The sequence below is a fragment of the Embiotoca jacksoni genome, unplaced genomic scaffold (assembly GCF_022577435.1).
Source record: "Embiotoca jacksoni isolate LCO1_2020_lvr unplaced genomic scaffold, fEmbJac1.0.p SCAF_13, whole genome shotgun sequence".
NCBI lineage: Eukaryota > Metazoa > Chordata > Actinopteri > Embiotocidae > Embiotoca > Embiotoca jacksoni.
The window spans coordinates 13,698,609-13,725,728 of NW_027185263.1; the positions used below are offsets into that span (position 1 = coordinate 13,698,609).

Sequence of the window (27,120 nt, forward strand, 5' to 3'; positions counted from 1 at the left end):
CACAGGACTTTGTGGTGCAGTGTTAGTTCCTCCCAAGATGAAACATGGAACACAGAAACTCTGGAGTAAAGGATCATACTGTATGTTCAGCATGATGATGAAAAAAAAAAAGATTAAATAAAGATGAATCCTTTATGACAGCAACAGCTGTCCAGTCATAGTAAAGTTATTCAGCCAAAACTGAAAGAAGTCAACAGAAAAAAGTGCAATTGTACATCATCATCAAAACATTCTTTGTTTTTTACATGACTATAGCAAGTCTCCCTGTGTTTGACTCTGTGCTTTCACAAGTAAAATGGTTCATAAAGGTTCAGTTCAGCCAGTAACTCAGAGGTGCCATAGACAACTACGTTTCCTTTATTAATCAATATTATTTCAACTACTGACAAAAAAAAAAATCATTGAAAATAATCTGATTTAGCCAAATATCAACCTTTCAAGTAGTGGTAGTAAAACTCCATAGAAACACATCATTCAGATCTCAGTCTATTTCTCTGTACACAGAATAACTGCTTTTATGTTGTTTGCCTTGTAAAGGTGGTTGAGGGAAATTCTGCTCATTAAACTCCACTCTGCTCCACCCTAAATTATTTTTGCTTTGGATCTAGGATGATTTTTTTTTTTTTTCTTTTTTAGGTGTGTTTTGCTTTGCTTCACAGAAGTTGTTGTAAATAATCGTGCTGCTCAGTCGGTACCATTTTTCTTTGCTCTCCTCAACCGTAGTCGCTGCACCTTTTATTATTTTCTTCTTCAACCTTCAGAATGCTTTTCTTTCTCTTTATGAGTTTTTTTTTTCATTGAGTGTCACTGTTCTTTTTGAAGGTATGTGAATTTAATCCCATACTTTTCTATTTTTTCTGATTTGTAAAATACCGACTGACACCTGAAGTGTTAGCGTGGGAGGTCAGATCAATGCTTTCTGTGAGATATTTGCCAGGACCTGAACAAAACAAACCTGGTATACAGCTATTTCTGCAGTTTCAGTGCAGAAACAAACATTGAATATATTGTATAATAGAATGTACAAAAAAAAAACCTTTAGGCTACATAGTTGTTTATTTTATATGTCTAATAGATTACATATGTATGTTACATGATTTTAAAATTAAAGTAATTTTGTAACAGATAATGAAGTGTCTTATTAGAGGAGGTGAGGCTTTTTTGTGTTCAAGTTGGTGTTGCACAGTCACTTGTATGGCTTGTTTTCTTTCTGTATTTACCATCAAAATAAGCTTTAAAAAATATTGTTAACATTGTTTGAAAAGAAATTAACAAATTAAGTTTACATTCAAAAATATCTTGACATTAATTATGATATATTGAATTATTTATATAAAAAAAAAAAAATCAACCTGGATATTGTGAAATATTTGAAAATAAATATTTTTAAACATATGTATTGTTATTCTGAGCAAGCTCTTTTACTTTGAAAGTTATTTATGGACATTTCCATCTTCACATCAGAAAGCTGGGATTGTATTTCTCAGTAAAAAAAAGATTAATAAGGCCTCTGGGCATCAAGACATTTATATTATATTACAACTTCTGTCACGCAGTAAACACAGTTGAAGGCTGATGGTAATTGAAGATGCAGGTTTATGTATTTCAGTTTTTTTTATAAGAAAAGTTAGTCTTCTCAAATGTTTGCAGCAAAAATATTGTGACATTTACTGCACATAAGTAACCAGAGAATTTACAAGTATGAAAGTGAGGTTTAGTCTAAAACAACTGCCTGGAGTATCCTCCAAAATAACTGTTCAATAACATGATTGATGCTGATAATGTTCTCATTTTATCTTCTACTCGAGAGAAACCTCTGTCACTCTGTACACCTTGTTGATCAGGATTTCCGCCTTATTTCCACCCAGATGACAAAGATCCAAGATGCACACAACATGAGTGTCCTCCAGCTCACTGGCAGTCGCCAAGATCTCATCTGCAAGACAAAAAAACCGCATGTTAAATAAAATGTGTGAGTGACTGCTGGGAAAGCAGCTTCCTGAGTTGGTTTAGTGTGGTGGTGGCTACCTGGCTCAGGAAGAGTTGTCTCACTGTGGTTGGCTGAATCGCTGAGAGGGCAGAGAAAACCTGACGAGAGGCAGGACAGCAGCGTGTTGCCGTGGGGATCCTGAGGAAGGCCGACAGCCCGGGGCTCATCGCAGCTCACCACGGGAGAATACGCAGCGTCGACGGCTATCTGCTTGTTGATGCCTGTCGGGAAGATAAAAAAAAAAGAATAATAATAAAAAAAATTTTTAATATTTGTTATTCCTCTAACGTTGAAACACAGGCCTTTAAAAGAGTTTTAAGATGATTTGGGTAATTTTTTCCGCCGTGACTGAAGGCCGGCCCTCTTGACCATTTGTGTGGGCTCATAGGTTTATGTTGCATTCATCCTATAAGCTGTTGCATTCATCCTATAAGACATGTTAAATTACCCGTCTTGTTGGAAATGGAGCAGAAGTCACAGAGCAAACATTTAAAGAAGCAGCTCCACCTAAATACTACAGCGTCACATGAATTCTGGTGTTTTCTAAAGGTGACTCAGCCCTCTGACTGTGACTGCTGACAGCAGGTCTCCACCTCACAGTGACTCATTGATGACGTAAAGGTAATATAATAAAAAAAAAAACGTAAAAGCTCAGTTAGTCATGATTATTCGGGACAGAGATTTGTGTGACACGTACTCATAAGAAAGAAGGCAGCGACCTACACTGGCTGAATAACTCAAACAGAATATTAGATATGTATTATGTAACAAGAGGACGTTCTGACAGGACCGACAAGAGTGCGAGACCCTCTTGTGCGTCCGAGGTCAGTGATCGTCCTTTACCTAGGATTGTCACTTGGTAGTATCCTGGGCACGGCGCCGGTGGGATAGTGTTTGCATTGTGCTCTGATGTCCACCGTGTTGGCTGAAGGTTGCTCCACTGCAGGAGGATGCTCTTCTCGTCGAACGTGAACCTCCGGGAGATGCTGTCCTGGTACAGACCACCTCGACACAGATGTTCGGACACTTCCTGCCGCTGCGTCAGCCAGCTGCTGCTCTCCCAAGAGGAAGCATGAGAGTCTGTGTAGAGGACAAACACGTCAGTGTGTAACAGGACAGTTAAGATGCGCTGCAGTGAAGGTGACACTCCAGTTACTCACCACTCGGATTTGGTCGGCTGACTTCCTTATGTTGAACTTCCTCAGATGCAGAGTCGCTCTCTTCTTCCTCCTGCTCTCCTTCGTCTGTGTTTTTATGTCCAGACGTCCTGCAGGAGCAGAGACAAATGAGCTGAGACGAGTTCAAATGGTTTACTGACAAAAACTACCAGATGAATCTTAACTACCTTTTAGCTGGAGTGTTTCTACAACTCAGGGACGACTGCGTGGCTTTACTGAAAAACACATCACATTTATTTTAACCAGTAAACTGCAGCATTAAACTCACAAAACTACAATTCATGATTTTATATCACACACTTAAATCTGTCAGTCAAATCACACCTCGTTTGAATTTTTCTTTTCCTTCTGCTCACTGAGCTTTTGTCAGCAGAGGGAGACGTTAAACTGTCGGCCAACGTCCTCTCAGCTGTCAAGAGGTGCGTGTCTGGTACAGCTTGTTTACACTCACCAGTGGAAACCTGCAGAAAGACCAACTGACTTGTTTTACATCTGAAATGATCACTAGTCTTGGAAAGATGCTCTGAAATAATGTCAGTTACCTCCTCCTCCTCCTCTGTTCCTTGTGACTCGCTGGTCTGTGGGCTTTGCATGTAGCGCACCGCTGTGATCTGTCCTTGAATTGCAAGTTTCTTATGTTCCCTGTATTGCAGGGTCTCCAACTCCTTCTTCAAGTCAGCCGCAGCAACCAGAGGAACTTGCGCTTAAGACGAAGGGTTTAAAATTTTAAATGACGTCTAATCACTTTTACCGTGGAGTAAAATTACACACTGGGAAGGTGCACAGTACACATGATTTACTAACACTACAAAAACTGTAAACTATTCAGATTTTTTCCTCTCACCTGAAGCATCCGCCATCGACTGAGTAAACATCTGTGGGGGAGGAGGGTAGCAGTAATGGCCACCGACAGCAGTCCTCTGGAGGACCACGTTGTCCTTCAACTTCTTGGTCCACTGGATGAAGCTCTTCACGCTGGGGTCACTCACGTATGGCTGACCTTTATGGCAGCCTGTTGTGGACACAGATGACACGTAGGTCACTTCCGCCTTCAGCCACCAGTAAAATCACCTCATATCACCAGGTACTTGTTGCTAACCTGTGATGAACGTCTGGGTCTCACAGCTGCTCGTGAGGTACGGCAGTGAGCCCTCCACATGACAAACCCTCATCTGAGTGCACACCAGGTAGGTCACTACAGAGGAGAGGATGATGTATTAGAAAAAAGTGTCCAGAGAGATATCAGACATGAGCTGATGCAGCAGACTTACTTGGACAAATTTGACTGAAGGTTTCTGCATGAGACGAGGAGAAAAGCTCCAGAATAAAAGGTTGATTTGATGTTCCATCCAAAGCGTGGATCCAGCGATACGTCCAAAATTTTTCTGGACCTGAAAGGTGAGCTCGGTCAGTCACTAAAACCAGCAGCTTTACTTCAGTTTTCAAAACAAATTCCGGCTGATAGATAAAATATGAACGGGTTTTACCCTTGTTCCCTTTACTCTTCACTCTTTCAACACGGCCAACAAACGTCACCAAACCAATGATGTCACATGCAGCGTTGTTGGACAGTGTCTCCAGCTCTGACCTGGGTGAATTATGGCACAATAACATGGAGCTGTTTTTTTTAACCAAACTAAAATCAGAATAATACATGGATCACAGAGCAAAACAAAATATTTTTAAAGAGACTTTCATATTCGTATTAACCAAAAATAGCATGGCATGTAAGAGATAAAAGAGAGACAAATGTAAGACTGTGGAGTAATAAAATGATGAGTCATCATCACCTGGTGGTGAACTGGTAGGAGACCTCAGGGAGTCCCCACTGAGGCCGAACAGTCTTCGGTGAGACCACAGTGATGATTGAAGCTGGGTTGTGAGGGTTCAGGCAGATTTCTTAGAAAAACACATGCGCATAACAAAGTGTAAGTTCGAGTTCATCAGACCTTTCAGATACAGTACAAATAAATCAGTGGAAGAGCTGATGGAAGTACATTAATCTTCTTAAAACAGGGAAATTTATATAAATAGACGGCAGAGTAGATGAATTGTTGATGTATACTTTGACTATGCAAAGATTGTATAGACAAGTACACTATGATTCTTTCTGACAATGATGCTCTCCAGTTTTAACACTAAATATGAAAGTGCGACAGTGATCAGTAGTTCTGTACGTACCTACAGAGTCAAAGGTCTTCATTCGGCGATGGTCTATTTGCGGCCGTGATCGGTTCACGTAACTCTGCTTCAGGGTGTATTTTTGGAGGTACAACACCGTGCCGACATTCAGTGTCTGGTAAAACTCGGGACAGAGGTCGTTCCAAAGCACGAGGGACATTGTGCCACTCTGGTCGGCAACTTCGAAGTACGCCTGAAATATGACAAAGTCTGAGATGAACGCGTGTGAACTGCACTCTGTCACAACAGGAGAAAGAAACGTTCACAGGAAATATGAAAGTGAGATCCTGTTCACATCTTGTTACTAATGCACAACATTTATGAGAAGGTCAAACTCACCTGGTAGGGGTAATCAATCTTGAGCCCAAATTTCCCATAGTACCTTAATCTGGATTTGTGGATTATCTTAACCAGGAGCGGGAGAGGTTTCCATGTGTTTTTAAAGGAGGACTCCAGACTGCTGAGAAGAGTCACCTTGGACACTGTTGAGAATCAGCCGAAGCCAGTTCAATTCTCTCTTACAAAATAAATAATAATAATGAAATAAAAATAATTTTACAAAGGGGAGACATGAAGTGAAATGTTTTGAAACCTGAATTAATTTGATGATTGTCTAAATATGCAAGATTGTTGTGTGAACAATAATGTCTCTTGCCTGCTTGGTTCTCATACTTGTGGTAATCAATCGATAGAAAAGTTAAACTGACAACAGTTTAGTCATTTTAAATTAATAATAAGGCAAAAAAAATAAAATAAAAGCCTGACATTTAGTAGTTGTAGATTTGCAAAATGTGTGGATTTCCTACATTTGTCTGTTAAACATACTTACAAATCTACATCTCCGTGCTAAAAAAAAAAAAAATGCAGCATCAGTCGAGCTCTAATTATTGCAGACAAGGCAGGTAAAATGTGAAAGACATGCGTCTCTGGGTGTGTTAGGGTGGGATCAGAGCGCAGCATCTCACCGTCCAGCACGGCGTCGGATGAGGGAGAGCCCGAGGTCCAGACGTCTCCCTCCGGGTCGTCGTTGTTCCACAGAGACAGGTAGTGTTTGCGGCTCACCTGAAGAGGTACATCGCTCTGCAGCAACACGCTCCTCTCCATGCCGTGCTTGACCAGCATGGGCAGTGAACTGACATCGCGCATGCGGAGCAGGACGGCCGACCTCTCTCCGGTACATCTGAGCTTCTCGATGCAGATGTACCCGTGTCCCAGTCTCCTCTCGTTGTAAACAAAGGAGCACTGCGCGATGCTGATGTCGGTCCCGGTCCGCAGGACGTTTCTGTGCACCAGCGGGTTTAAACTGGGATGAACGAAACATTTAGCTCGCCAGACTCCGTCGGTGATCGTCACGTCGTAGCTGTAGCTGTCGAGGAGGATCTGCTGCTGCTGCTCGTCGCTTTGCTCAGATAAATACCTCTGGAGCGCGATTACAGCGACGGGAGCCGCCTGCTCCGTTTGGACTCTGGAGCACTGCGAGAGTCGCTCCAACGTCCTCTGGAGGAAAGACGCCGGACAGAGACCAGCCACCATCGAGGGACAGGACGAGTTATCCTCCATGCATATTTTTTATTTTAGTTTTTTTTTAGTTTTTACTCGTTAAATTACAGTTTCCGCGATACAAACAACGGCGGTGCTGTTTGATTACGTCACTATCTGCCCGAATAACAATACGCGCACGAAGAGAAAGAAGATCAGCTGATACGCACTGAATTCACGCGTTTAAACAATTATTTTTACTCTGACCTCAAAAAGAGTCCGTGGATGTACTCGGGTAATTCCTGTTTTTAAAAACCGCGCTGAGCTGAGCGGAGTGAGGAGAGGACCAGTTGACCTGACGTCATCAAGGCGACGAGTGCATTGTGGGCAGCGTACAGTATTTTTTTTTTTTTTTTTAAATTTAAAAAAATATATCAAATTATCAATTTAAATATATCATTTAAAATGTTATATTATATAGTATATTTTAAATTTAATTTGATCTTTTATTTTTTTCAAATTAATTTATTGTGTAAACATTTACACATTAATGACGTGAGGAAACACCTTTGGTTGTTGGCTGAACGCTTTATAATACAGAAGCAAAATTGTTAGTAGTTATAATCAGAGAGGAATGAATCAGGAATGACTCGTAAAAGCTGAATTAATTAAACGGTATCACACTTTGCAATCTGGTACAAAAAGCTTGTAACTCATGGGGAATGAATCTTGATCTGATAATTAAAATTGTCTTTGAATTCAAATAATGTTCAAAAACACATATTATTCTTTAGATTTAATCAATATGATCAACTATTGCTAACAGCCGCAGTGATCCAGAACCACAACCAGATTATCAGTAAAACCACTATTTTATTATGAAGTCAGGTTTATTTTCAGGAAATCCTATTTACTATTCCTCACCAAATACTGTTTTAAATGTTATACTAAAACCCAAATGTGAGTTTCCAACACGCCGTATCCACAGAATGTCAAATCTGCTTTCAATGACAACTTCATTTTTTTTTTTTTTTCATCTTTGGGCTACCAGTTGTTGTACTAAAATGTGTTTCTCCTTTCAAAATCAATTGTTAAAGTTGTTGCATTCAGATTGTTGCATTTGGTCACATTTATATGTCATGTACTATACTGCCACTACTGTAAATGCTGTATGTAGTTTGGCTGCTTTGGCCAAATGAGGCATAGAAGTAAACTTCTTAGAAACATCCTGATATCACAGAGCTGATTTGGATCATCCAGATATTTGACTTTGACAATTTATCAAAAACTCTTGAGCCTTTGTTTTGAAGGAAACATCCTGAAGATGACCCCCCTTTAAAAACTTACATTTTAAAAAAGCAAACGTATCGATGATTACTTTTTACTCATTTGAACAATTGCCTGAAAGTATTGATACGCCTCATTTTGTGTCACATTTATTTATACATTTTTAGCTTGCGCTGTATGGCACATGCTCTTACAATGTCATATTTGATGCTGTGAAGGTATTTTTTTGCGATTTGTGATGCCAGCAGGGGGAGGACTTTCCCTCACTGTTGCAAAATCATCAGTGCTCCAAGAGCTCAAACACATCCTCTGTTGTCCAAATTGAGTTATTGCAAACCAAACTCTTTGGACAGGAAGGGAGGTTTTTAACATCATATACTGTGTGGTGTAAGGTCAACATGTCTGCAAATTTGTTATTTTTTTTTTTTTTTTGTATTCATGTTCTCTGGATATTTTTCCTTGTTTGGACTTTCCTGCTTTGTCCCAATTAAGGAAAATCTTTTGTTACAACATAAAATGATATTTGAACATTGTACTTTTAATTTAGAGTTTGCAGAAGACCATTTCTTTTCTCAGAGTGACAATATCCCCACAAATTAAGGCCCATAAAGAAATTCTGAGTTTTGTGTAGAAGACCTTGACTGGCCTGCACCTTTGGGATGAATAGAAACAAAAACTTGTGACCCAAAACAATGGCCAACTTCCCTAATTATTTCATGGCTGAATAGGAGCTGATTAAGGCATTCCTGTGTTGGCATTAATCTGTGCCACTCTCACCATCAATATTAAGTGGCAAAGAGGATTTACAGTTCTTTGTACTGCTGACCTGTTTAAAAAAAAATCCCTGTTGCAACTTCCTGGCAAGTGAATCAGGCATCATGGCATCATCCATTCCTTGAGTGAAGCAACAGACATCTATCGCTGCTGGTATTACATTTTACAAACTCTAAAATGGGCCAAATTTTTACAGACTGTGTGGAGTTCAGCCATAAGTTATGTTCATGGTTTTTTTTACATGCTTTGTAAGTAAATGTTCTCATTTAAGCATCATTGTCAGCTGATGCCGTTCACCTGGGCCTTCCAGGCTATAAAAGCTGGATCATGTGATTAAACTCTCTCTCCTCCTTCCTTTGGCATCAGCATTATTTTCTATTTATACAGTCAACAGCTCCACAGCCCATATGACACACATCCACTCATTGCTTGCATTACTGACGGTACTGATTTTCACACTCTGCATTCTTGGTTTGTGTTATTTTATTTTTAATAAATTTAACTAGTTTTAAGTGACCATCTTGCGTGGACTCCCTACTTGTCACATTCTCGGAGCCAGTTTGTGACACTGTTCTCGTCCGGGATCCACGTTTTGATAAGTACTTGGAAAGTGGGAGGTTGACCGTACTCACTGTTGTGTTTCTTCACAGATCAGATCTGTAAGTTTAGGTGGGCGTTGCTCCTGCAGGCCTACAACTTAACAGTCACCAGATCAAAGGTGCTGACAATGCGCAATCCTTTGTGCAATACTTCTAAATCTATATTTTTTTTACTGCCTCTGATTTCCCTTCTCGTCTATGATCATCTCTGCCTCTTATACTCTTAATTTGCTCCTCCAAGGTTGCTGAGGATGTTTGGATGGTGGGTGTATAGGCATTTAGATAAAGACTGTGGTGCTACAGAGATGTGCTAATAAAGCAATACTCTTCCTCATGTCTTGTCAACTTTTTGATAATTATAATCATTAGTCTTTGAGATGGCAAATAGTAATATTTTTCAATAAATTGACAGCAACGGTATAAGGTTACTCTCTGCAGGCAAATGTGGAGAAGTTTAGCTTTAGCTGTCATTAAAAAAAAAAAAAAAAAATTCTTATACTTTTCTTTTTATAAATCCCATTTTATGCCAAGGTTAAACATGATTAGAAAAGGTGGGGACTGTTTGGTTTGTTGGCACTTGTTATATATATGTGGCCATACTATATAGTCTTGCTGTACGAATAGTGTTTCAGCTATATGATGTGAAAGTAATTTTATAAATTGATCAGAAAAGCAAATCTAATCAATTCTGTTAACACATTTGAAAATTATTATAGCTTGGGGGAAAAAACTAATTTTCTTAATTTAAAATGAGGTAACTATAATGAAAACATTCGTCAATTATTTAGCATTTTTTTCTTTTCCTTTTTGGTTGTTTTTGTGTGTTTTTAAGAATGAAGCTCCTGTGGGCCCGCCTCCTCTAACAGAAACTACAATCCCACAATGCCCCGCGGTTCTGGCAGCATTTCTTGTCGACGTGGGAAGGGAGGGACTCGGACACAAACAAACGTCCACGGGTTTTCTGCCGGAGCTCGTTGCACATAACCGTGACATGTCTGCTGGATTTAACAGATAACTTCATGACATTGGAAACATGTGGCTCAAACCCGAAGAGGTTCTGCTGAAAAACGCCTTTAAATTGTGGGTCACGGAGAAGGATAACGAGTACTTCGTACTGCAAAGGAGACGAGGGTACGGGGAAGGTGGCGGCGGGTTGACAGGTAACGTCAGCGGTTTTCTTATCGCTTCATCAAATGTTCCGGGACTGCAGCTGCAGCTTTCTCAGACCACATTAAAACAGTTTTCGTCATTAACGGGTTAACGCCCCCAATAACTGCTTCAGCTGACGTGCCGACCGTGTCCGGGGCGGGTGACGCTTTTACACCCGTCTGGAGGAAAATAGCCTCGTTGCAACAGGTACGAGCCAAGTGTCGTAACCACACGAGGGAGTTCAGGTGCTGAACAGCTGGTTTTCAAGCTCGTCTGCAGGAGGGAGGTGGTGTCTCACACTGATCCTGTCGGCACACTGGCTAATTTGTTTTGGTTTCATGTTTGTCAGAGCTCAGAGTTGATCAAGAGGAGGCGAAAGGCGGAATAAGTCTGTCCTCTACACGTTTCACTGAATTCACTCCCGCCTGAGGTTATGCTGCAAAAATGTACGCCACTGTGTCATATTTACACCCAGGTGATAGTTTACCACCTTTTTTTTAATTTTATATATATATATAGATATCTATCGATATCTATATATATATAAAAACGGACACACGATCAAGCATTTTATGTCAAAGGGCTGGACATTTAAATTGGGACATCCCACCCCTTTTTACATTTGGCTCTGAAAGCTGACAGAGGACAGTTCAGTCAGTTTGTGAATATTTGCACCACTTTCTCCCACAGGCCACAGACACAAGCCTTGCATTTGTAATGTCACTGCAATGTCAGTGTCTGTCCCCTTGGATAATATTGGATCAGCTACTTTGGGGGAAGCGATGATGCTCATTGGAGTTGTCACCCTGTAAATCAGGTTATATCATAGCTTTGCTGAAATGAGATGGCATATTTTTTTTAGCTGGGCAAGACAACTGTTGTTTCCACAGATTAGGGTTGCAACTACTTGTTGTTTTTAGGGTTGATTAATCTTTGTTGTCTTTTTATTTAACAATAATAGGGCTGCAATTAAAGATTATTTTCATCACTGACTAATCTGTTGAATAATTAAGTAATCAAATAATTGCTAGGTCTTTAAGGACATAAGGTAGTTTATTGTCATTGTAAAAAATACAACATTAAGTTGACAACTCGTCAGTTCAGCAGCAATGAACAAGGTAACGGATATTAAAAAATTTAAAAAAAAAAAACGATAACAAGACATGGCCATGGTATTGAACAATAGACGTAGAAATAAGTGTAATAAATATTTAAAAGATTAAACGGGCATCGCTGACTTTAAAGTGCAAGTCAGTGTCAAAGTGTGAACGTTTTCTTGCCTATTATAGTCCTCAGCAGCAGTCAGGTGTGTGTAGAGGTGTGTGTTGGGGAGGGAGGAGAGGTGGGGGTTGATGGAGGAAACAGCTCTGGCGAAAAAGCTGTTCCTCAGCCTGTTAGTCTGGGTTTTGATTGTTCAGTATCTTTTTCCTGATGGCAGGGGAACTAACAGAGAATGACCCGGCTGTTTAATATCTCTGCTGATGTTTCTGGCTCTCTTCTGTAGGCGGCCAGCTTACACAGTGTCAAAGTCAGGGAGTGCAACTCCCACAATCCTCTGTGCCGTTCTTACAACCCAGGCCAGGTCCCTCCAGGTCTCTGCCGTGCAGCTGGCATACCACACAGTGTTTCAGCTTCTTAAGGAAGAAAAGCCTCTGCTGGGCTTTCTTCGCCAGGTGGGATGTGTTCAGGGACCATGTTAGGCCTTCAGTTATGTGGAGTCCCAGGAATTTGATGTTGTCCACCCTTGTCCACCAGGGTGTGGTCTTCCTGGTTCTCCTGAAGTCAACTATGATCTCTTTTGTTTTGGTGGTGTTGAGGACAAGATTGTTATACGAGCACCACTCAGCCAGATGTGTGACCTCCTGTCTGTTGTGTGTCTCGTCGTTGTTAGTGAGGAGTCTCGCCACAGTGGTGTCGTCGGCATAAGATCTCAACCGACCAGTGTCGGGGTCCAGGGTCCAGGGTGCAGCCTAAAATGTCTTGTTTTTCCCCAACCAATAGACCACAACCAAAATATATGCAGATTATTATTATGGAGGACTAAAGGAACCAGAAAATATTCACATCTAAGGAGCTGGAATCAATTTTTTTTGTTGAATTTTTTCCCCCAATAATTTTCATGACTCAAAACAATCAATCAATAATCAAAATAGCTGGCGATTAGTTTTCTGTCAATCAACAAATCTATTAATTGACTAGTTGTTGCAGTTCTAATTATTTTAAAGACCCAAAGTTATTGAATTTACAGTGATAAAGGTCATAAGCTAAACAGACTGAAAACAATTACATTTTAGTAATAGAACTTAATGTATTGGTGCTGCATATTTATCATAGCTAGCTGACCTGTCAGAAATACTTTTAACACGGGTAATATGAGAATTTCTGGATAATAGCAGCGCTTTTTAAATTATACATGCATCCCCTGAGGTCCTCGACTCCAGCTTGAACACCCATTGAGTTTTTGATTTAGATGCAACATGCAACTACGATCCTTGAGACCCGTTGTCACCTGACAACATAAAAGTAGAGCTCGTAATGCAGCCAGTCATTGTAGATTACTAACCACACACCAGTGTGACAGCTGTAAGGTCATTAATAGATCATTATTGATAATGAATGGTGTTCCACATGAAGACAAAAGTCGCGATGGCCTGTCTGGTTGGTGTAATGATAGTGGAGGTTAAATACTACGTGGTGGTACACAGCATGCTGTGAGAGCCTTTTTCTATCTGAAGCAGCTTTTCTGCTCCTTTTCTCTCCTGTGTGCTACTGCTGTTCTGTACTGACGACAACATAAATGATGTGAACCACATTTGATCCGCTGAGTGCGTTACTACTTGGCTCACTGTTCGAACATGTGGAGAGCTGAGCAGCAGACAGGCCCGTATAATGCTGATGCAGTGCATGAGAGAGTGGTTTCACTGCGACTTTGTTAATTATTCACGGAGGGCACGTCAGAGAGAAGTTGTAAAGGTAACAGATTTGGCTAATTTTAGTGCCGACATGGACCTGGGGGATCATTCATTTCCACTGTCAGTATGAGTATAGACGCACAGCCTGCGCTCCCGCACCGAGTAACACCAGCAGATTAACTTGAATGCTGTTTAATGACCCAACACGCATAATGTTTGTTTTGAATCAGGAAGTCCAAATGTATGTCTTAGATAAATCTGATGTTTGTCTTTCTGGTTTTCAGAGGTGTTCCATGGTTGAAGATCAAGTGTAACGGTACAAGTTAAAAATATATGAATGTCCTGTACGTTACAGGTCTCCTTGTGGGAACTCTGGATACTGTGCTGGACTCCACATCCAAAGTGGCTCCGTTCCGCATTCTGCACCACACACCAGACTCGCAAGTGTCCTGGTCAATAGCATGCGGTAGGTCACTGCATGTTCTTCTCAGTCTGGTAAACATTTCAATAGGGTGTTTAAGGATTATAGATTCCAACATTTCTTTGATTAAGTGCATAATAAACACATGAAACTGCATAAAAACATTCACTGTTAATGTGCTGAAGTGCAACAAAATTAAATACAGAACTACAATGAAGCTAGGTTTCCCAAATTCAAGTTAAAAATGTTGCAGTAAATAGTTGTTGTTTTTGTGGTCACCTAAGATGCTTATAGCTATAAAATAAGGGTACAAAATCTAAACATGATAACTGACCTGAGTTGTTATCACTTTTTCACCCTTGATGTTGGTCAGGTGTCACCAAAGAGGAGATTGTTCAGCATTGGGATTGGCTGCAGAAGAACATCATGAGGACGCTCTCTGTTTTCGACTCGAGCGAAGACATCACCAGTTTTGTGCAGGGCAAGATAAGAGTAAGAATTTATGAAAATCTTTTTATTTAAATGCAGACATTGATTACAGCTGCTTTATTGAACATGCTGTATCGCTCTGTATCTGCCCTGTGTGTGTCATGTGTCAGGGTCTTATTGCTGAGGAGGGAAAGACGTCTCTGGTGCTGGAGGACGATCCTGAGAAGTTCAGAGAAGCGCTTTTGAGGTTTGAGAAGTGGTTTGAGCTGCCGCCGGAGGAAAAGCTGGTCACGTATTACTCATGCAGCTACTGGAAAGGCAAAGTGCCCTGCCAAGGCTGGCTCTACCTCAGCACAAACTTCATGTGCTTCTATTCATACTTTCTGGGAGCTGAGGGTAAGCCAGTCACTTCTGCCCCATTTATTAACACATGCCGCCACTTGTCTTGATAATATTGATTGCTGGTAACAAAGAGGGTGGCAGCTCCTAATGGCCTTAATAGTGGGCTGTTATGGCCTGAAAAGACTGTTCTTTGAGGTTTGTTTTTTTTTCTTTATTTTTTTTCCAATAGAAAATAGCTCTTGGTAATGACAGCTTCAGAAATTGTGAAAAAGCCATTACAACTGACCTCATAACTGCACAATGATGCTATTAACATTTTCTTCTTTTTTTTTTTTTTTCTTTTTTTTTGTCAGTTATTTGTTTTAATCACTGTTTTCATCTTAATTTACTGTGTTCACTCTGCAGTGAAACTGGTCATCTCCTGGGACGAGGTCTGGCGGCTGGAGAAGACCTCTAATGTTATTCTCACTGAGAGCATCCACGTTCTGGCTCATAGAGAGGACCATTACTTCTCCATGCTATTGCACCTTAATGAGACATTTGTCATCATGGAGCAGCTGGCCGACTACTCCATCAAGCGTCTTTTTGATAAAGAGTCCTTCGAGCGAGAACCGGCACTCTCTGACCCTCTGCAAATCACCAAGAGGTACTGTCTGACTGTCTGCTGCACTGCATAGATTCACATGAGCCTGTTAGTGCTGGCTGCCAGCTTGAAGAGCCCGAGTAAACATTAAGTCTGGCTTAAGTCAATTAGTGTTTGTGTTTGTTTTAACCTGCCACATACCTGAGTACTGTGAATAAATATTCCAGCTTCTGACTTGATGTTAATCTGCTAGAATCATATTGTAATTTGAGATCATTTAAAAATCTGTAATTTAGGTTTATATAAATATAAATATATATATATATATATATATATATATATATATATATATAAACCTAAATTACAGATTGAAAATGGGATTTTCTGCTTTACTCTCCCCACAGAGGCCTCGAGGCTCATGCAAGGAGTGAGCAATTCCGGACATTTTTCAGGCTTCCCAAGGAGGAAAACCTGCTGGAGGTGCATGAGAGCTTCCTGTGGGTGCCCTTCTGCCATTTTAACACGCTTGGCAAGATCTGCCTGTCGGAGAACTACCTGTGTTTCGCCAGTCAGGATGGCAGCCAATGCCACGTCATCATTCCAATGCGAGAGGTAAAGTTTGGATCGATTCAAAACACAGTTTAATTAATAATAATTGACAGTTTCAAACAGAACCCTGCGTACTGATGAGCAGAACAACTCCATGTGTGACTGTCTGGTCTTCCAACGTTCCTCCAGGTTGTTAATGTTGAGAAGCCAGACTCGAGCAGCAGGGCTTTAACCGTGTGTGTGCGTGGCAAGAGGGCGCTGCGGTTCTCTGAGGTGCGGGACTACCAGCGGCTGGCCAACACGATCCGTAGCCGATGTGGTATTAGTGCCAGCCCACAGCACTCTGCTTCTTCAGAGGTAACGTGTGCTGACTGTTTCATTTGTGCCAGTGTGCTCATTACTTCTCTTCCCTGCTCATCCTGTATTTTGCAGTGGTTTCTGACGGTGAAATTTATACATGCTTTTGTCACCAAGGGCATACGAGGCGAATGTCAGTCACTCATAAACCATTTCGATGACAATCCAGAGGACGTAACTCTCATGGTGGGACAGAAAGACAGCAGCAAGGCTGTCAGCACCGAGGCCCTCATGACTGTTTTCCATCCCCAAGATGTTGAAAACTTGGATCCCAAAATGGTAAACACCAGAGTTCAGTTCAAATTGAAGCCTGTTTTCACCAGCATTTTCCACAAAACAACCCAATCTGAAGGGATTACCTTAATGTACCTATAATTTACCAGAACCTTCTTATGCACTGCAGTGTGCAAGTATCCGGTTCAAAGCACTAACATGAATAATAATGAAACAAGCATCAGTTTAGAAATACAACAAGGTTGGATAGAGTTGCATTATTGTATCACTGTGTTGTGTGGTATATCCGTATGTTGGAACAGCTTAAAGAGAAGATGAAGGAGCAGTCGTGGAACATCCATTTCTCTGAATATGGACGCGGCACGAGTATGTTCTTCACCAAAAAGACACGAGACTTGATTGTTCGTGGTGTCCCGGAGGCCTTGAGGGGAGAGCTGTGGATGCTTTTTTCAGGTACATCAAACGTCCTTCTTGCCCCACTCAATGTAAATAAGTAAAAGGTGGCTGTTTTTGGACTGACTGTGGTTCTGACTCTGCAGGAGCTGTGAACGACATGGCCACTCACCCTGGCTATTACACTGAGCTGGTGGAGCAGTCCCTGGGCACCAGCACTCTGGCTACAGATGAGATCGAAAGAGACCTGCACCGCTCCCTACCCGAGCACCCAGCCTTTCAGAGTGACACGGGAATCTCAGCTCTTCGCAGAGTCCTCACCGCCTATGCCTACAGAAACCCTAAAATCGGATACTGCCAGGTACTTGGATTTCTTCAGGCTTGTTGGTTAGTGGCGAGAATGCACTGATTGACGCTGATAACAAACACTGAGAAGATCTTAAGACTCTGTGATTAAAATGCAGCCAATTACTGTGTGCTGCCAGGAGATGTTTATCACAGAAAAACATATGATGAATATGCAAATAAAAACACAATTACCACGAGGCTAAGATTTAACCCAGACAGTCTCCTCTATTTGTCATTTTGTGACATTGAGAATCGCAGCACTTTTTTTTTTTTTAAAGGTGTTCGTACTTTTGAAAGAGAAAAGCTGTCATATTTTAAAACTTTTGAATAGCCTGAAGTGACTGAGAAACTGATGGCAGAAAGATGAAGCAAACTCCAGGGATACCATGCAGAGTACTTTCATTTTTCTTTGAAGTTTTTGGTTTGTGTTTATGTGGTTTAAGCTCTGCAAAGAGAACAAAAGTATTATTACATCAACAAAGTCGAGCATAAATTTTGTGTTAGATAAATCAAATCATGATTAACTTGCATGACAAACAAAACAAATGGCTGAAGTCCAAAAGGAAGAATAGAGGATGGAAGGCAGAGTGTGTAGTCTCCTGAGTGGACTGATTGCAGCTGAGGGAGGCGTTTCTTTTAGCTAGGTGTGTTTCATTTCTCCACTGCTTGGGAAGTGTGTCAGCTGGCTCCGAGGTGGAGGCTTTTTACAAAGGCTCATTGAAAACATTAGTGTTTCCTTCTCTTCCTGTTTAGGCCATGAACATCCTCACCTCAGTTCTCCTGCTGTACGCAAAAGAAGAGGAGGCTTTCTGGCTGCTAGTAGCCGTCTGTGAACGGATGCTGCCCGATTACTTTAACCGTCGGATTATTGGTGAGACTGGATTTTAATGCTGTCTCTGCTGGTAAAAAAACATTTTAATGATTTCTGGAAAAAAAAAAAAACTCACCCTGACATGTTTGCCAATACTTTTTCAGGTGCTTTGGTTGACCAGGCTGTTTTTGAGGATCTGATCAGAGAAAACCTGCCCCAGCTGGTGGAGCACATGACGGACCTGAGTTTCTTCTCGTCCGTGTCCTTGTCCTGGTTTCTCACTCTTTTCATCAGCGTCCTGCCCATAGAGAGTGCCGTGAATGTGGTGGACTGCTTCTTTTACGACGGCATTAAAGCTATTCTGCAGCTTGGCCTGGCTGTGCTGGACTACAACATGGAGGCTCTGATCAGCTGCAGTGACGACGCCGAGGCCGTCACCATCCTCAACAAGTCTGTGTTCATACAAACAAACCAGGACTGACATATTTTAAACGTTATCTCTCTGTAAATTGCTGTCTGTCTTTTCCTGATGGCGTTTCAGGTTTTTTGACAATGTGACGAACAAAGACAGCCCGTTGCCTCCCACAGTGCAGCAAGCTTCAGTGAGCAATAATGATAAAGCATCCCACATCAGTGTGGATATCAGTGAACTGATCCGAGAGGCCTACGAGGTATTACAAGACTTTCCCACGTCGGTTTTAGTCAGCGAGGACAGCGTTGTGGTTGATTTAACTCATTTGTGTCTTTTTACAGAAATATGGAAACATCCGTTCAGAGGAAGTCGAGAGCTCACGGAAAAGAAACAAACTCTACGTGATTCAGACACTGGAGGATACAACCAAGCAGAATGTTGTAAGTGAGTTCAGAGTTATTTGTATATTTCTATCGTTACTAAGGCTTTTAAAGTTAATGTAAAATCTGTTTTCAGATCCGGGTGGTGTCCCAAGAAGTCAGATTCAATGTCTCGCAGCTCGACGAGCTTTATAATTTGTTCAAAGTGAGTTCAAAACATAATACAGCTTCTTTATTGTCATCTTAAATAAATGCCAGTTAAAATAAGAAAACAAGAAAAATCTAAAGGTTCTGCTACTTTTTTTTTTTCTTTTTCTTTCTCTCATTTCAGAGGCAACATTTCCTCAGCTGTTACGGGACAATGAAAAGTCCAGCTCTGCTCCATCACGACCCCAGTCTGGCCTATTTGGAGCAGTACCAGTTGGGTTTCCAGCAGTTCAGCGTGCTCTTCTCGCTGCTGGAGCCCTGGGCTTTTTGCACCACCAAGAGCACCCTCTCCCTCTGGATATCCCGCCTGATAGACGAGAACCAGGATGGCCTTGTCAACTTTAAAGAGTTCTGCTGTGCCCTTGGTGAGGTCCTTCGTCCCTCTCCACTAATGCGGCTTTTCACATTCAGCGTCCCTGCTGCTATAACTGCATATTGCTTCTCCCACAGATACTTTATACAGCGGATCTTTCACAAATAAGCTGAAGTTTCTCTTCAAGCTGCACCTGCCACCAGGTTAGTAACGAACAACTGATGAAGCCAAAAGTAGCGAATCTAAAGAAAATTATTAACATGTCTGACATGATGATTTTACCCCCTAACACATTATGTTGTCTCAGGGGCGTCAGTCTCTTGTAAACTATACGAGTATCTTCAGCCTCTGACCCATTTCTTTCACAACATATCTCATATCATATTCTGCCAAATGTACTCACCTTACAGCAGCAGACATCGAGAAGCAGCCCAAAGTAAAACACACGGACAAATATAGTTACATCAGTCTGTGGTCCACAGGGCTTAAAAAAACATTTATGAGTTGTCATTTCAATAATCCGGTTCATAACTCAGCATTTGTTGAGTGAGCACTTTGCCTGGGGGAAGAAGCTGTCCTTGAAAGCGTGGCTCTTATCTGCATTATGTGGCACTGCTTGAAGGCAGGGGTAAGAATAGTGTATGCTGGGTGAGAACTCGCCATGGCAACGATGGCTGTGAGGCGCTGTAAGGGCATTTTGCAGTGGGCTAGTTTCTAAAAAGGAGGATCTGTGCCGAGGAAGAACTGCTCGAATTACAACTGATAGCTTAGCAGCAGACGACCACTGAATCACCGTTTGTGAAATACCAGGCCAGTGAATGTCAAGCAGCAAAGCGTGCTTTATGTCTCATGGAGAGCGCACATTGCATCAGCACCAAGGACAGGTCACATCCTGGTGCCACAGTGCAAACAAGACGGCAGAGGCTCGGTTCCAATCCATCTCCGAGGCACTAAGCGCTGTCATGTCGTATGCTTCAAAAGGCGCTGGGACTGAGCCAAACACCCCATCGATCAGAGAAATGAAATCGTGTGCTATTTAGAGCTGAAAGTCTGCAGGTTTTTCCTTCCAAACACAGAGCAGCAGCTGTATTCACTTAAACGCTTCAATCAGAGAGCAGCGACTGCCTCGTTACATCACCTGTGCTGTGATTGGTTGAAGAGGCGGCGACATGTCTCACAGCTTTCAACTTGGTCACAGCCCTGCTGAAGTCTGCATTGCTCTAATGTATGAAATGTTGGATAAACATGCTGAGGATTTCTCCTGGAGAAGGAACATAATTATCCCCAGGCAAATAGACTATTTCATCACGTGATTAAATATTATCACGCGAAATTTAATATGAACATTTTCACAGCTGATCATTAGTTACCTTGTGTACCAAGGTGAGCGTTTGACATTTAGGGTTGTTCAGAGGCTAATGCAGTGCAAAGCTTTCAGGCAAATACAATGACACCACTGGCTTGTGAGGGTAATTGTCTAATCCAGGCATGTAAACCAACGCGCATGCATGCACCCACATGTGGTTATTCGTGGGGGTTGGAGCATAGAAGTATAGCACATCTCAAATAACAGAATGAGACATTATTATGATGCAGGTCAGTGGTGTTGGCAGCCGTAATCCTGTGTACATTTTGTTAAATGATTTTTTTTTTTTTTAATTTGGTAAACAGGCTAACCAGAGCTTTATGGTGCGTGTTGTGTCTGTTCACTTTTGCGCAAAAGAAAGTGAATCAGACGCTCTTGTTCTTTTACTTGCCTGCTTAGTAGACGTAGATGTGCTACATACAGGAGTCAAGTAATTCTGATTGGCCCATATGCATAGATTTGTTAGGCTCCTCCCCTCAAATTTCCCAGCATACCACCTTCCTTTGTAACTTTTGAGGATAAAGCAACTATTTTAAATAGGCAGAAGTAGGTTGAATTTAAAAAAAAAAATTTTTTAGAAAACAAAATGCAGTTTCAGAACATTTCAATGAACACAAATTAAAATACCTCCATGCATACATGAAAAAGGCATAAGTGCAGAAGGTGGTAAATGAACCCATTACAATCATTAGAATGTGTGAAGCATTGACAAGTCGTCATTATAGATCTAAAATGGTCTGTACACTGAAAGTCCCCTTTCTAAATTATACCCAAGTACTTGACTGCGTTGGTTCCAGTTGTGTCATGACGCATGTTTGCCAGGGTGAACTTGGACATTGAAGGTGACCTACCAGCAGGTGGAGGGTTCTTGTTTGTATCACGAAATATAGTCCTGCTGGTGTGAATGCCTTATTTAAAATGGAAATTACATGGAAAATTATAGGACTGTTTCTATGTACGTGTAATGATCCCGTACTTCACGAGTTTATCACCCTCGTGTGTTCAATTTTAGAAACGCATTTAATGTGTGATGTTAAATGCATCATCACTAGTTAGAGCTTAGTCTCTACCAGTGTTAACAAAAAGCTGTGTCATTGTGAGTGTATTGAAAGAGTTGGATATGATTGCATTAGACTGTATCTAATAAACTGATATTGTTCCATGTCTGTGATTTCCCTAATCAAACTTTCTAACAAAACTTTTGTCTCCATTGTTCATGTGCTACTCTGTCACCTCTGTCTCTTCTTCTTCTTTCCTTTCAGTGCTCTTAACAGTCAGTATCTTTTAGCTTTCACAGGTAGTCCTTTGCACGTAAAGGAGCAAAGAATCCAGCACTTTATTCCAGTGACTGAAGACTCTTCTCACTTGAGTAGACTCGCTGGTTAGCCTCTTTACTCCTCCTTTACTTTTAAAGCTCAGATTTAACTTTCCCCCTTTCTACTTACATTCTGTAATACTTCTGTCTTGACACTTGCTTGGAAGAATTTCTCTGTGCAGTTTTATTCACATATATCTTGTATTTTTCAGCTTTTGATCTTCCAGAAGATGGCGTGATAAGAAAGAGCCCTGAAAGAGGTAATATTACACCCACATTTATTGCACAACATTACTGTACATGTTTTAGTTTTGTATGACAGTGCACATTTTAACTATGACATTGACAGGGAGAGGAAAGGTTGATCTTCAGGCCTACCTGAAACAGTGGCAAAATGAAATACTGAAGAAAGAGGAAACCATCAAGGACTTACCCAGAATTAATCAGGTAATTTAATCCATGTTTATTTACCTAAGAGAGAATCTAACATCACATTCTCACAATAATTACCCATTTTATATATTTCAGACTCAGTTCATCCAGTTCTCCAAGACCCTGTACAACATTTTTCACGGTGATCCAGAGGAGGAGACGCTGTACCGAGCCGTGGCCCACGTGACCAGCCTCCTCCTGAGGATGGAGGAGGTGGGACGGAGGCTGCAGGAGCCGAGCAGCCCGTCTGAGTCTAAAAAGCCTGCCAGCAGCAGCAGCAGCAGCAGCACCACCGCCACCGCTGCTGCTGCGGAGTCTTCAACTGAAGAGGCCTCCACCACCCCAGAGAGCTCTGACACCGCCAGCTCCCACAACAGTCAGGACGCGGGAGCCGACCTCTCGGAGACGGATTGGTCGTTTTCATTCGAGCAGGTCCTGGCGTCTCTGCTCAACGAGCCATCCATAGTCACCTTCTTCGAAAGGCCTGTCGATGTTCACACTAAACTGGGACAAGCTAGGGTCGCCCAGCTGAAGCTGAAGGCAAGTAAGTGAATGGATGCAGAAGTGAACTGATACCTCAGAGGTCGCCATGAATTTCCTGTCTCCACTCGGACAGGGCTGCGGATGTTCCGAGGCAGACAGGAAGATGACTGATGCCATGAATGAAGAGGAGACACCAGTGCATCAGGCTGATGAAACATTAGAGACGCAGCATCTTTAAGACACTATAACCACTGTTCTGTATGAGTCCGCTGACCTTCGGTGCATTTCCATGTTTCGTCCTGTTTCAGGCATTTTGGCTGTCTTTCCTCAAACCGGATTATGCATTCTCAACTTCGATGATGAAATTCATTCACTCATGTAGCTGCAGTTTCGTCAGATTTCAAGTTCAATTTAAACAGAGTAGTTTTGTATTGTATAAGGCACCTTGCAGAAACATGACGGAAGAGTCTGATGTCACGCTGAGGTCCAACTCCATGAAGAATGACTTGGACAAGGTGACTGAGAGTCCACAGGAGGATCCTCCATCTGCATATCTTGATGTATATTCTCTCTCTGATTAGCAGTCACTGCTTTAAAGTGAAACTTACTGTAAGTGCTCGTATGTCCTGTGACTTCGGTGTCTTATGGTGTGTGTTACCCTCTGAACATCAACTTATTGTGAGAAACACCAGCTTTTAAGTTCGTACAGGCACACAGCAAACAGTACAGTGAAGTTAAGGACGAGGTGTAATGTTGCCCCTGAAAGCCATAAATTCAGCTGAGAAATTTATCTGAGTGAAGATGTCAGACGCATTTTAATGGGAGTATAAAAGATTCGTTTGCAGTAATCTACATGCAGAGGAGGCCGTACTGCCACAGCACACTCATTGGAGCACATGGTAACCACATTATAGCATGACATGTGTGTTATACTTGAAACATATGATAAGAATCCACACTGCTGCCGTAGGTAGATCACCTGCATTGTCTATAAGTACTGTGTGCGTGAGTGTGTGTGTGTGTGTGTGCGTGACCTTCACCGTGCGATTGGTCCATGTTTCGTCCGCTTACGTCCGTCTTACTGTACATATAGAATGTCCCGCTCTCGTGCAGTATTTTGTACATTTAAGGTCAGCTCTGTAGACGTTTGATTATTGTATTTAAGAGGCCTGTATTGAAAAATGTAATATATGAGCTTGTGGACTGTTGTGGACAACTTCAACCTTTTTAGAAGGACATTTAGTTTAAATTCAATCTCAGGGTGACATTTGTGTAAAATGAAAGGGAGTAAAGGGATATTTTTCAACCTGGGACATATAAAGTATATGATAGGTTACATCTTACCTGTAACGCTAAAATAAAGAGCATGTGTAGCATAGTTATAGGATCAGGAACAGATACGACAGCTTGCTACAGAAAGACAGATTTGACAGTATTTCAGTTTTGTTTTTATTATGTTTTGTTTGTTTTTTGTTCTTCTGCTTCTTTTCTCTCTTCTTGCTACCGTCTCTGAGTAATTTGCACAATTGTTTGAGATTCACAAGCTCTAGATATGCCTGTATCTCGGCCAGATCTCAGAGGCGTTGGATTCCAAAAGGTCACGACTACTTCAGCTGCAGCTTGTCGTCTCCAGGGGCCAAATTCGCACATGTACAAAGCTTTATCTCCGCTTGTGTTGGGAAACAAGTGCTTTAAATATTTGTTAAATGCAACTGCAACTCTGTTCACTGTATTTTTTATTATTTTGCCATTGCTGAGAATGATTTATTTTCTTGAAGTACTTATTTTTCACCTATAGGACTGTAAGACCAATCAGAAGTTTAGAAACGGTAATTATTGGGTCAATTTGAGATATTTTGTTGAAGTAAGTTGTACAAACTTACTGAGAATAAGGATTTGTTATTGGAGCTGAAAAAAATCTGCCATTTCTTAGATAGCTAATGTAAAAAAAAAAAAAAAAAAAATCTCATCTTTGATATGTTCTGACTCCTTCAACCCAAAGCCTGAGCGGTGACATCACCTCTCTGCTGAACGTGATGATGAAACAGCACAGAGATTCAACAAGGAGAGCTCAGCCTGGGGCTTCAGGATCTGAGTAGATCATCATACGGCAATCTTTTAAATCAGCTGTTTTCATGATTTAAAACCGTCACATCCGACTGTGGTTTGACTATTTCACGACAACTGTTTGCCCACAGTTTCACACTGCATTTGTAGCTCCTCATGACTTCAAGACGTTACAAGGAAATACGATGTAAAACCTCTAATCTCAGAAGACGTTTTGCTTTTGAGTTACTGCATGCTTGGCCAGTTTCTTATTTGATGATCTTATAAGATTAGCGTTCATTAAAAAAAAAGTTGTTTGCTTTCAATAATTAATTTGTTGATCCAAAACATTTCAAAGGGTGGTCAAGATGAAACCGTTTGATGCGCAATACAGTGTATCTTCACTGTATGTCTTCAGGCACAGCTTCAGGAAAGTGGCATTTGGGGACGACAGGGATTTTTATAGTTTGCGGTTTCCTCTCGGTGGGGAAATAAATGAAAAGGAGATTACTTTGTAGGAACAGAAGAAGTCAGAGGGTTGGAAACCTTTATCCCCCTGGCACGCTGGCAGCTCTGCCAGTAAACATCAGAGTGTTTACAGTAGCCATGGATAATGCTGCAGCTGCAGCAGCACTTTATGGTTAATCAAATCCTCCCAGTCAACAGATTTTAAACTCTCTGGCTTTTGATTGAACGCTTGTTTGACTGAATATGTGAAGCACAGATATTTGTTTACTTGCTTGATTCTGATTTTGTTTTTATTTCATTAAAAATGTACCAGAATAAAGATCGATGCCTCTATGAATGACACAGTTTAGGTCATTCTTACTTATAGTGTCTTTAAATTATGAGCTTGCTCACTGTATTTACACACACCAGCATTAATTGGAAATGAGACTCATGACATGTTGGCTTGAATCTGATTGGGTTGTCACATTTATATTCGTCTGCATGTTACTATGTGGGTAAAGTTCTGTGTATTTTATTGTGTAACAGAGTCCAACCGTCGTAGTATTGCTTATTAGAGAATCAAATGGTGAGGAAGAGGGTCTATTATTTCACTTCCATGAACTTCCATTGTAAAGTTTTAAAACTATTTCATCGCAGAGCTATGATAAGTAAAAAAGTTAAAAGTTGTAATAAACTAAACTGAAATTTGGTTTTAATGATCATCAGTCGTGCGTCACTGCTTTTTAGCTGAGCATACAATCTCAATCAAACTACTTCCAACAGCACCAGTGTCATGAAAAGTAGCCCAAATGATCACGACCTGCACTAAACAACTGCTACCTGCCTAATTAGATGAAACGTGGCCCAGCTACGTGCCAAGTGGAGCAGACCATGAATGTCGACTAAATGTCACAACAATCCATCCAATAGCTGTTGAGATATTTTAGTTTGTATCAGAGCGATGGACTGACTGACCCATGTTACTATTCAAAAACTGTATGCTCAGCACCATACCAACCACAGTATATGCATATTGTATGTGTCACAGCCGGTGCAGGCTGGACTTCAGGCTTCACCCACAGGTCTGGAAATTCTCAACCGCCCCTCAACAGCTGACTTCCCCACCAACAACAAACAATAAATACCTACAGTTCCTGGCATGTTCCCCTCCAGATCTGGTCCCCAACAAAAGCCTTGAAGGTTTACCACTTCATGTGGTCACTGAACCTACAGTAAGTGTAACGGTTCAAAAGCAAAATACTCACATAGATGTTTCAATGGTTATGTTATATGGATTTATATAACATTATACATAACATGGCCAGTAAATGAGGCTTTATATGGCATGTATGTAAGAGCTGGATGTCAAACCAAAACTTCCTTTTTTGTAAGTTTACATGTAAATGAGTAGTAGAACATGAAGACAGAGATCAATGAATTATGCTGGAAGTCTGTACTAAAGACAAAATTGTACATATTAGAAAGAGAAGCACAAATCAGTCTCGTTCATTAGTAGGCTATGATTTTACCTGGAAAACAAGCTTCATAATGGACACTTTAAAATTCACTGCAACACAGCAGTTACAAAAATAACCTCTATGAAATGACAAAAACATGGGATCACAGTAATTCATCACTAATGTCCTCTCTCTGACTTGGCCTATAGCTTAACTCTGTCTGTCCGATTTATGAGGCGCAGT

General features: G+C 41.2%; 2 protein-coding genes across 3 annotated transcripts; one reads left to right on the plus strand and one right to left on the minus strand.

Moving 5' to 3' along the window:
- Nucleotides 1-336: 336 nt before the first annotated feature.
- On the minus strand, nt 337-7,203 carry radx (RPA1 related single stranded DNA binding protein). The gene is made up of 15 exons (XM_069146762.1): nt 6,315-7,203; nt 5,689-5,831; nt 5,350-5,542; nt 4,959-5,067; nt 4,656-4,756; nt 4,440-4,559; nt 4,268-4,363; nt 4,013-4,180; nt 3,711-3,871; nt 3,493-3,629; nt 3,336-3,383; nt 3,151-3,257; nt 2,834-3,070; nt 2,029-2,211; nt 337-1,936 (listed from the first exon to the last, which is right to left on the minus strand). Exons 1-15 carry the CDS (start codon nt 6,907-6,909, stop codon nt 1,800-1,802), a joined length of 2,535 nt encoding a protein of 844 aa, XP_069002863.1. The 5' UTR covers nt 6,910-7,203; the 3' UTR covers nt 337-1,799.
- A 3,215-nt stretch (nt 7,204-10,418) lies between these two features.
- On the plus strand, nt 10,419-26,142 carry tbc1d8b (TBC1 domain family member 8B). 2 transcript variants are annotated; one of them, XM_069146763.1, is made up of 21 exons: nt 10,419-10,648; nt 13,905-14,015; nt 14,344-14,462; nt 14,570-14,795; nt 15,147-15,387; nt 15,729-15,936; nt 16,063-16,230; nt 16,348-16,509; nt 16,767-16,917; nt 17,004-17,218; nt 17,959-18,076; nt 18,181-18,466; nt 18,558-18,687; nt 18,770-18,868; nt 18,945-19,013; nt 19,140-19,380; nt 19,466-19,531; nt 21,983-22,075; nt 22,222-22,269; nt 22,359-22,456; nt 22,538-26,142. In XM_069146763.1, the coding sequence occupies exons 1-21, from the start codon at nt 10,522-10,524 to the stop codon at nt 22,991-22,993; spliced, it is 3,432 nt and encodes a 1,143-aa protein (XP_069002864.1). In that variant the 5' UTR covers nt 10,419-10,521; the 3' UTR covers nt 22,994-26,142. The 2 variants fall into 2 exon arrangements, with proteins under 2 accessions (XP_069002864.1, XP_069002865.1); XM_069146764.1 differs by lacking the exon at nt 21,983-22,075.
- The last annotated feature ends 978 nt before the right edge of the window (nt 26,143-27,120 follow it).

Bases quoted from the DNA above. Each gene is read 5' to 3' on its own strand.
- radx (XM_069146762.1), bottom strand. From the start codon at position 6,909: ATGGAGGATAACTCGTCCTGTCCCTCGATGGTGGCTGGTCTCTGTCCG. The intron at 4,364-4,439 runs GTAAGTCTGCTG...TCTCCTCTGTAG, and splicing joins CTTCAGTCAAATTTGTCCAA to TGACCTACCTGGTGTGCACT. The intron at 3,872-4,012 runs GTGAGAGGAAAA...CTTCGTCTTAAG, and splicing joins GTCGATGGCGGATGCTTCAG to CGCAAGTTCCTCTGGTTGCT.
- tbc1d8b (XM_069146763.1), top strand. From the start codon at position 10,522: ATGTGGCTCAAACCCGAAGAGGTTCTGCTGAAAAACGCCTTTAAATTG. The intron at 17,219-17,958 runs GTACTTGGATTT...CTTCCTGTTTAG, and splicing joins CTAAAATCGGATACTGCCAG to GCCATGAACATCCTCACCTC. The intron at 18,077-18,180 runs GTGAGACTGGAT...ATACTTTTTCAG, and splicing joins CTTTAACCGTCGGATTATTG to GTGCTTTGGTTGACCAGGCT.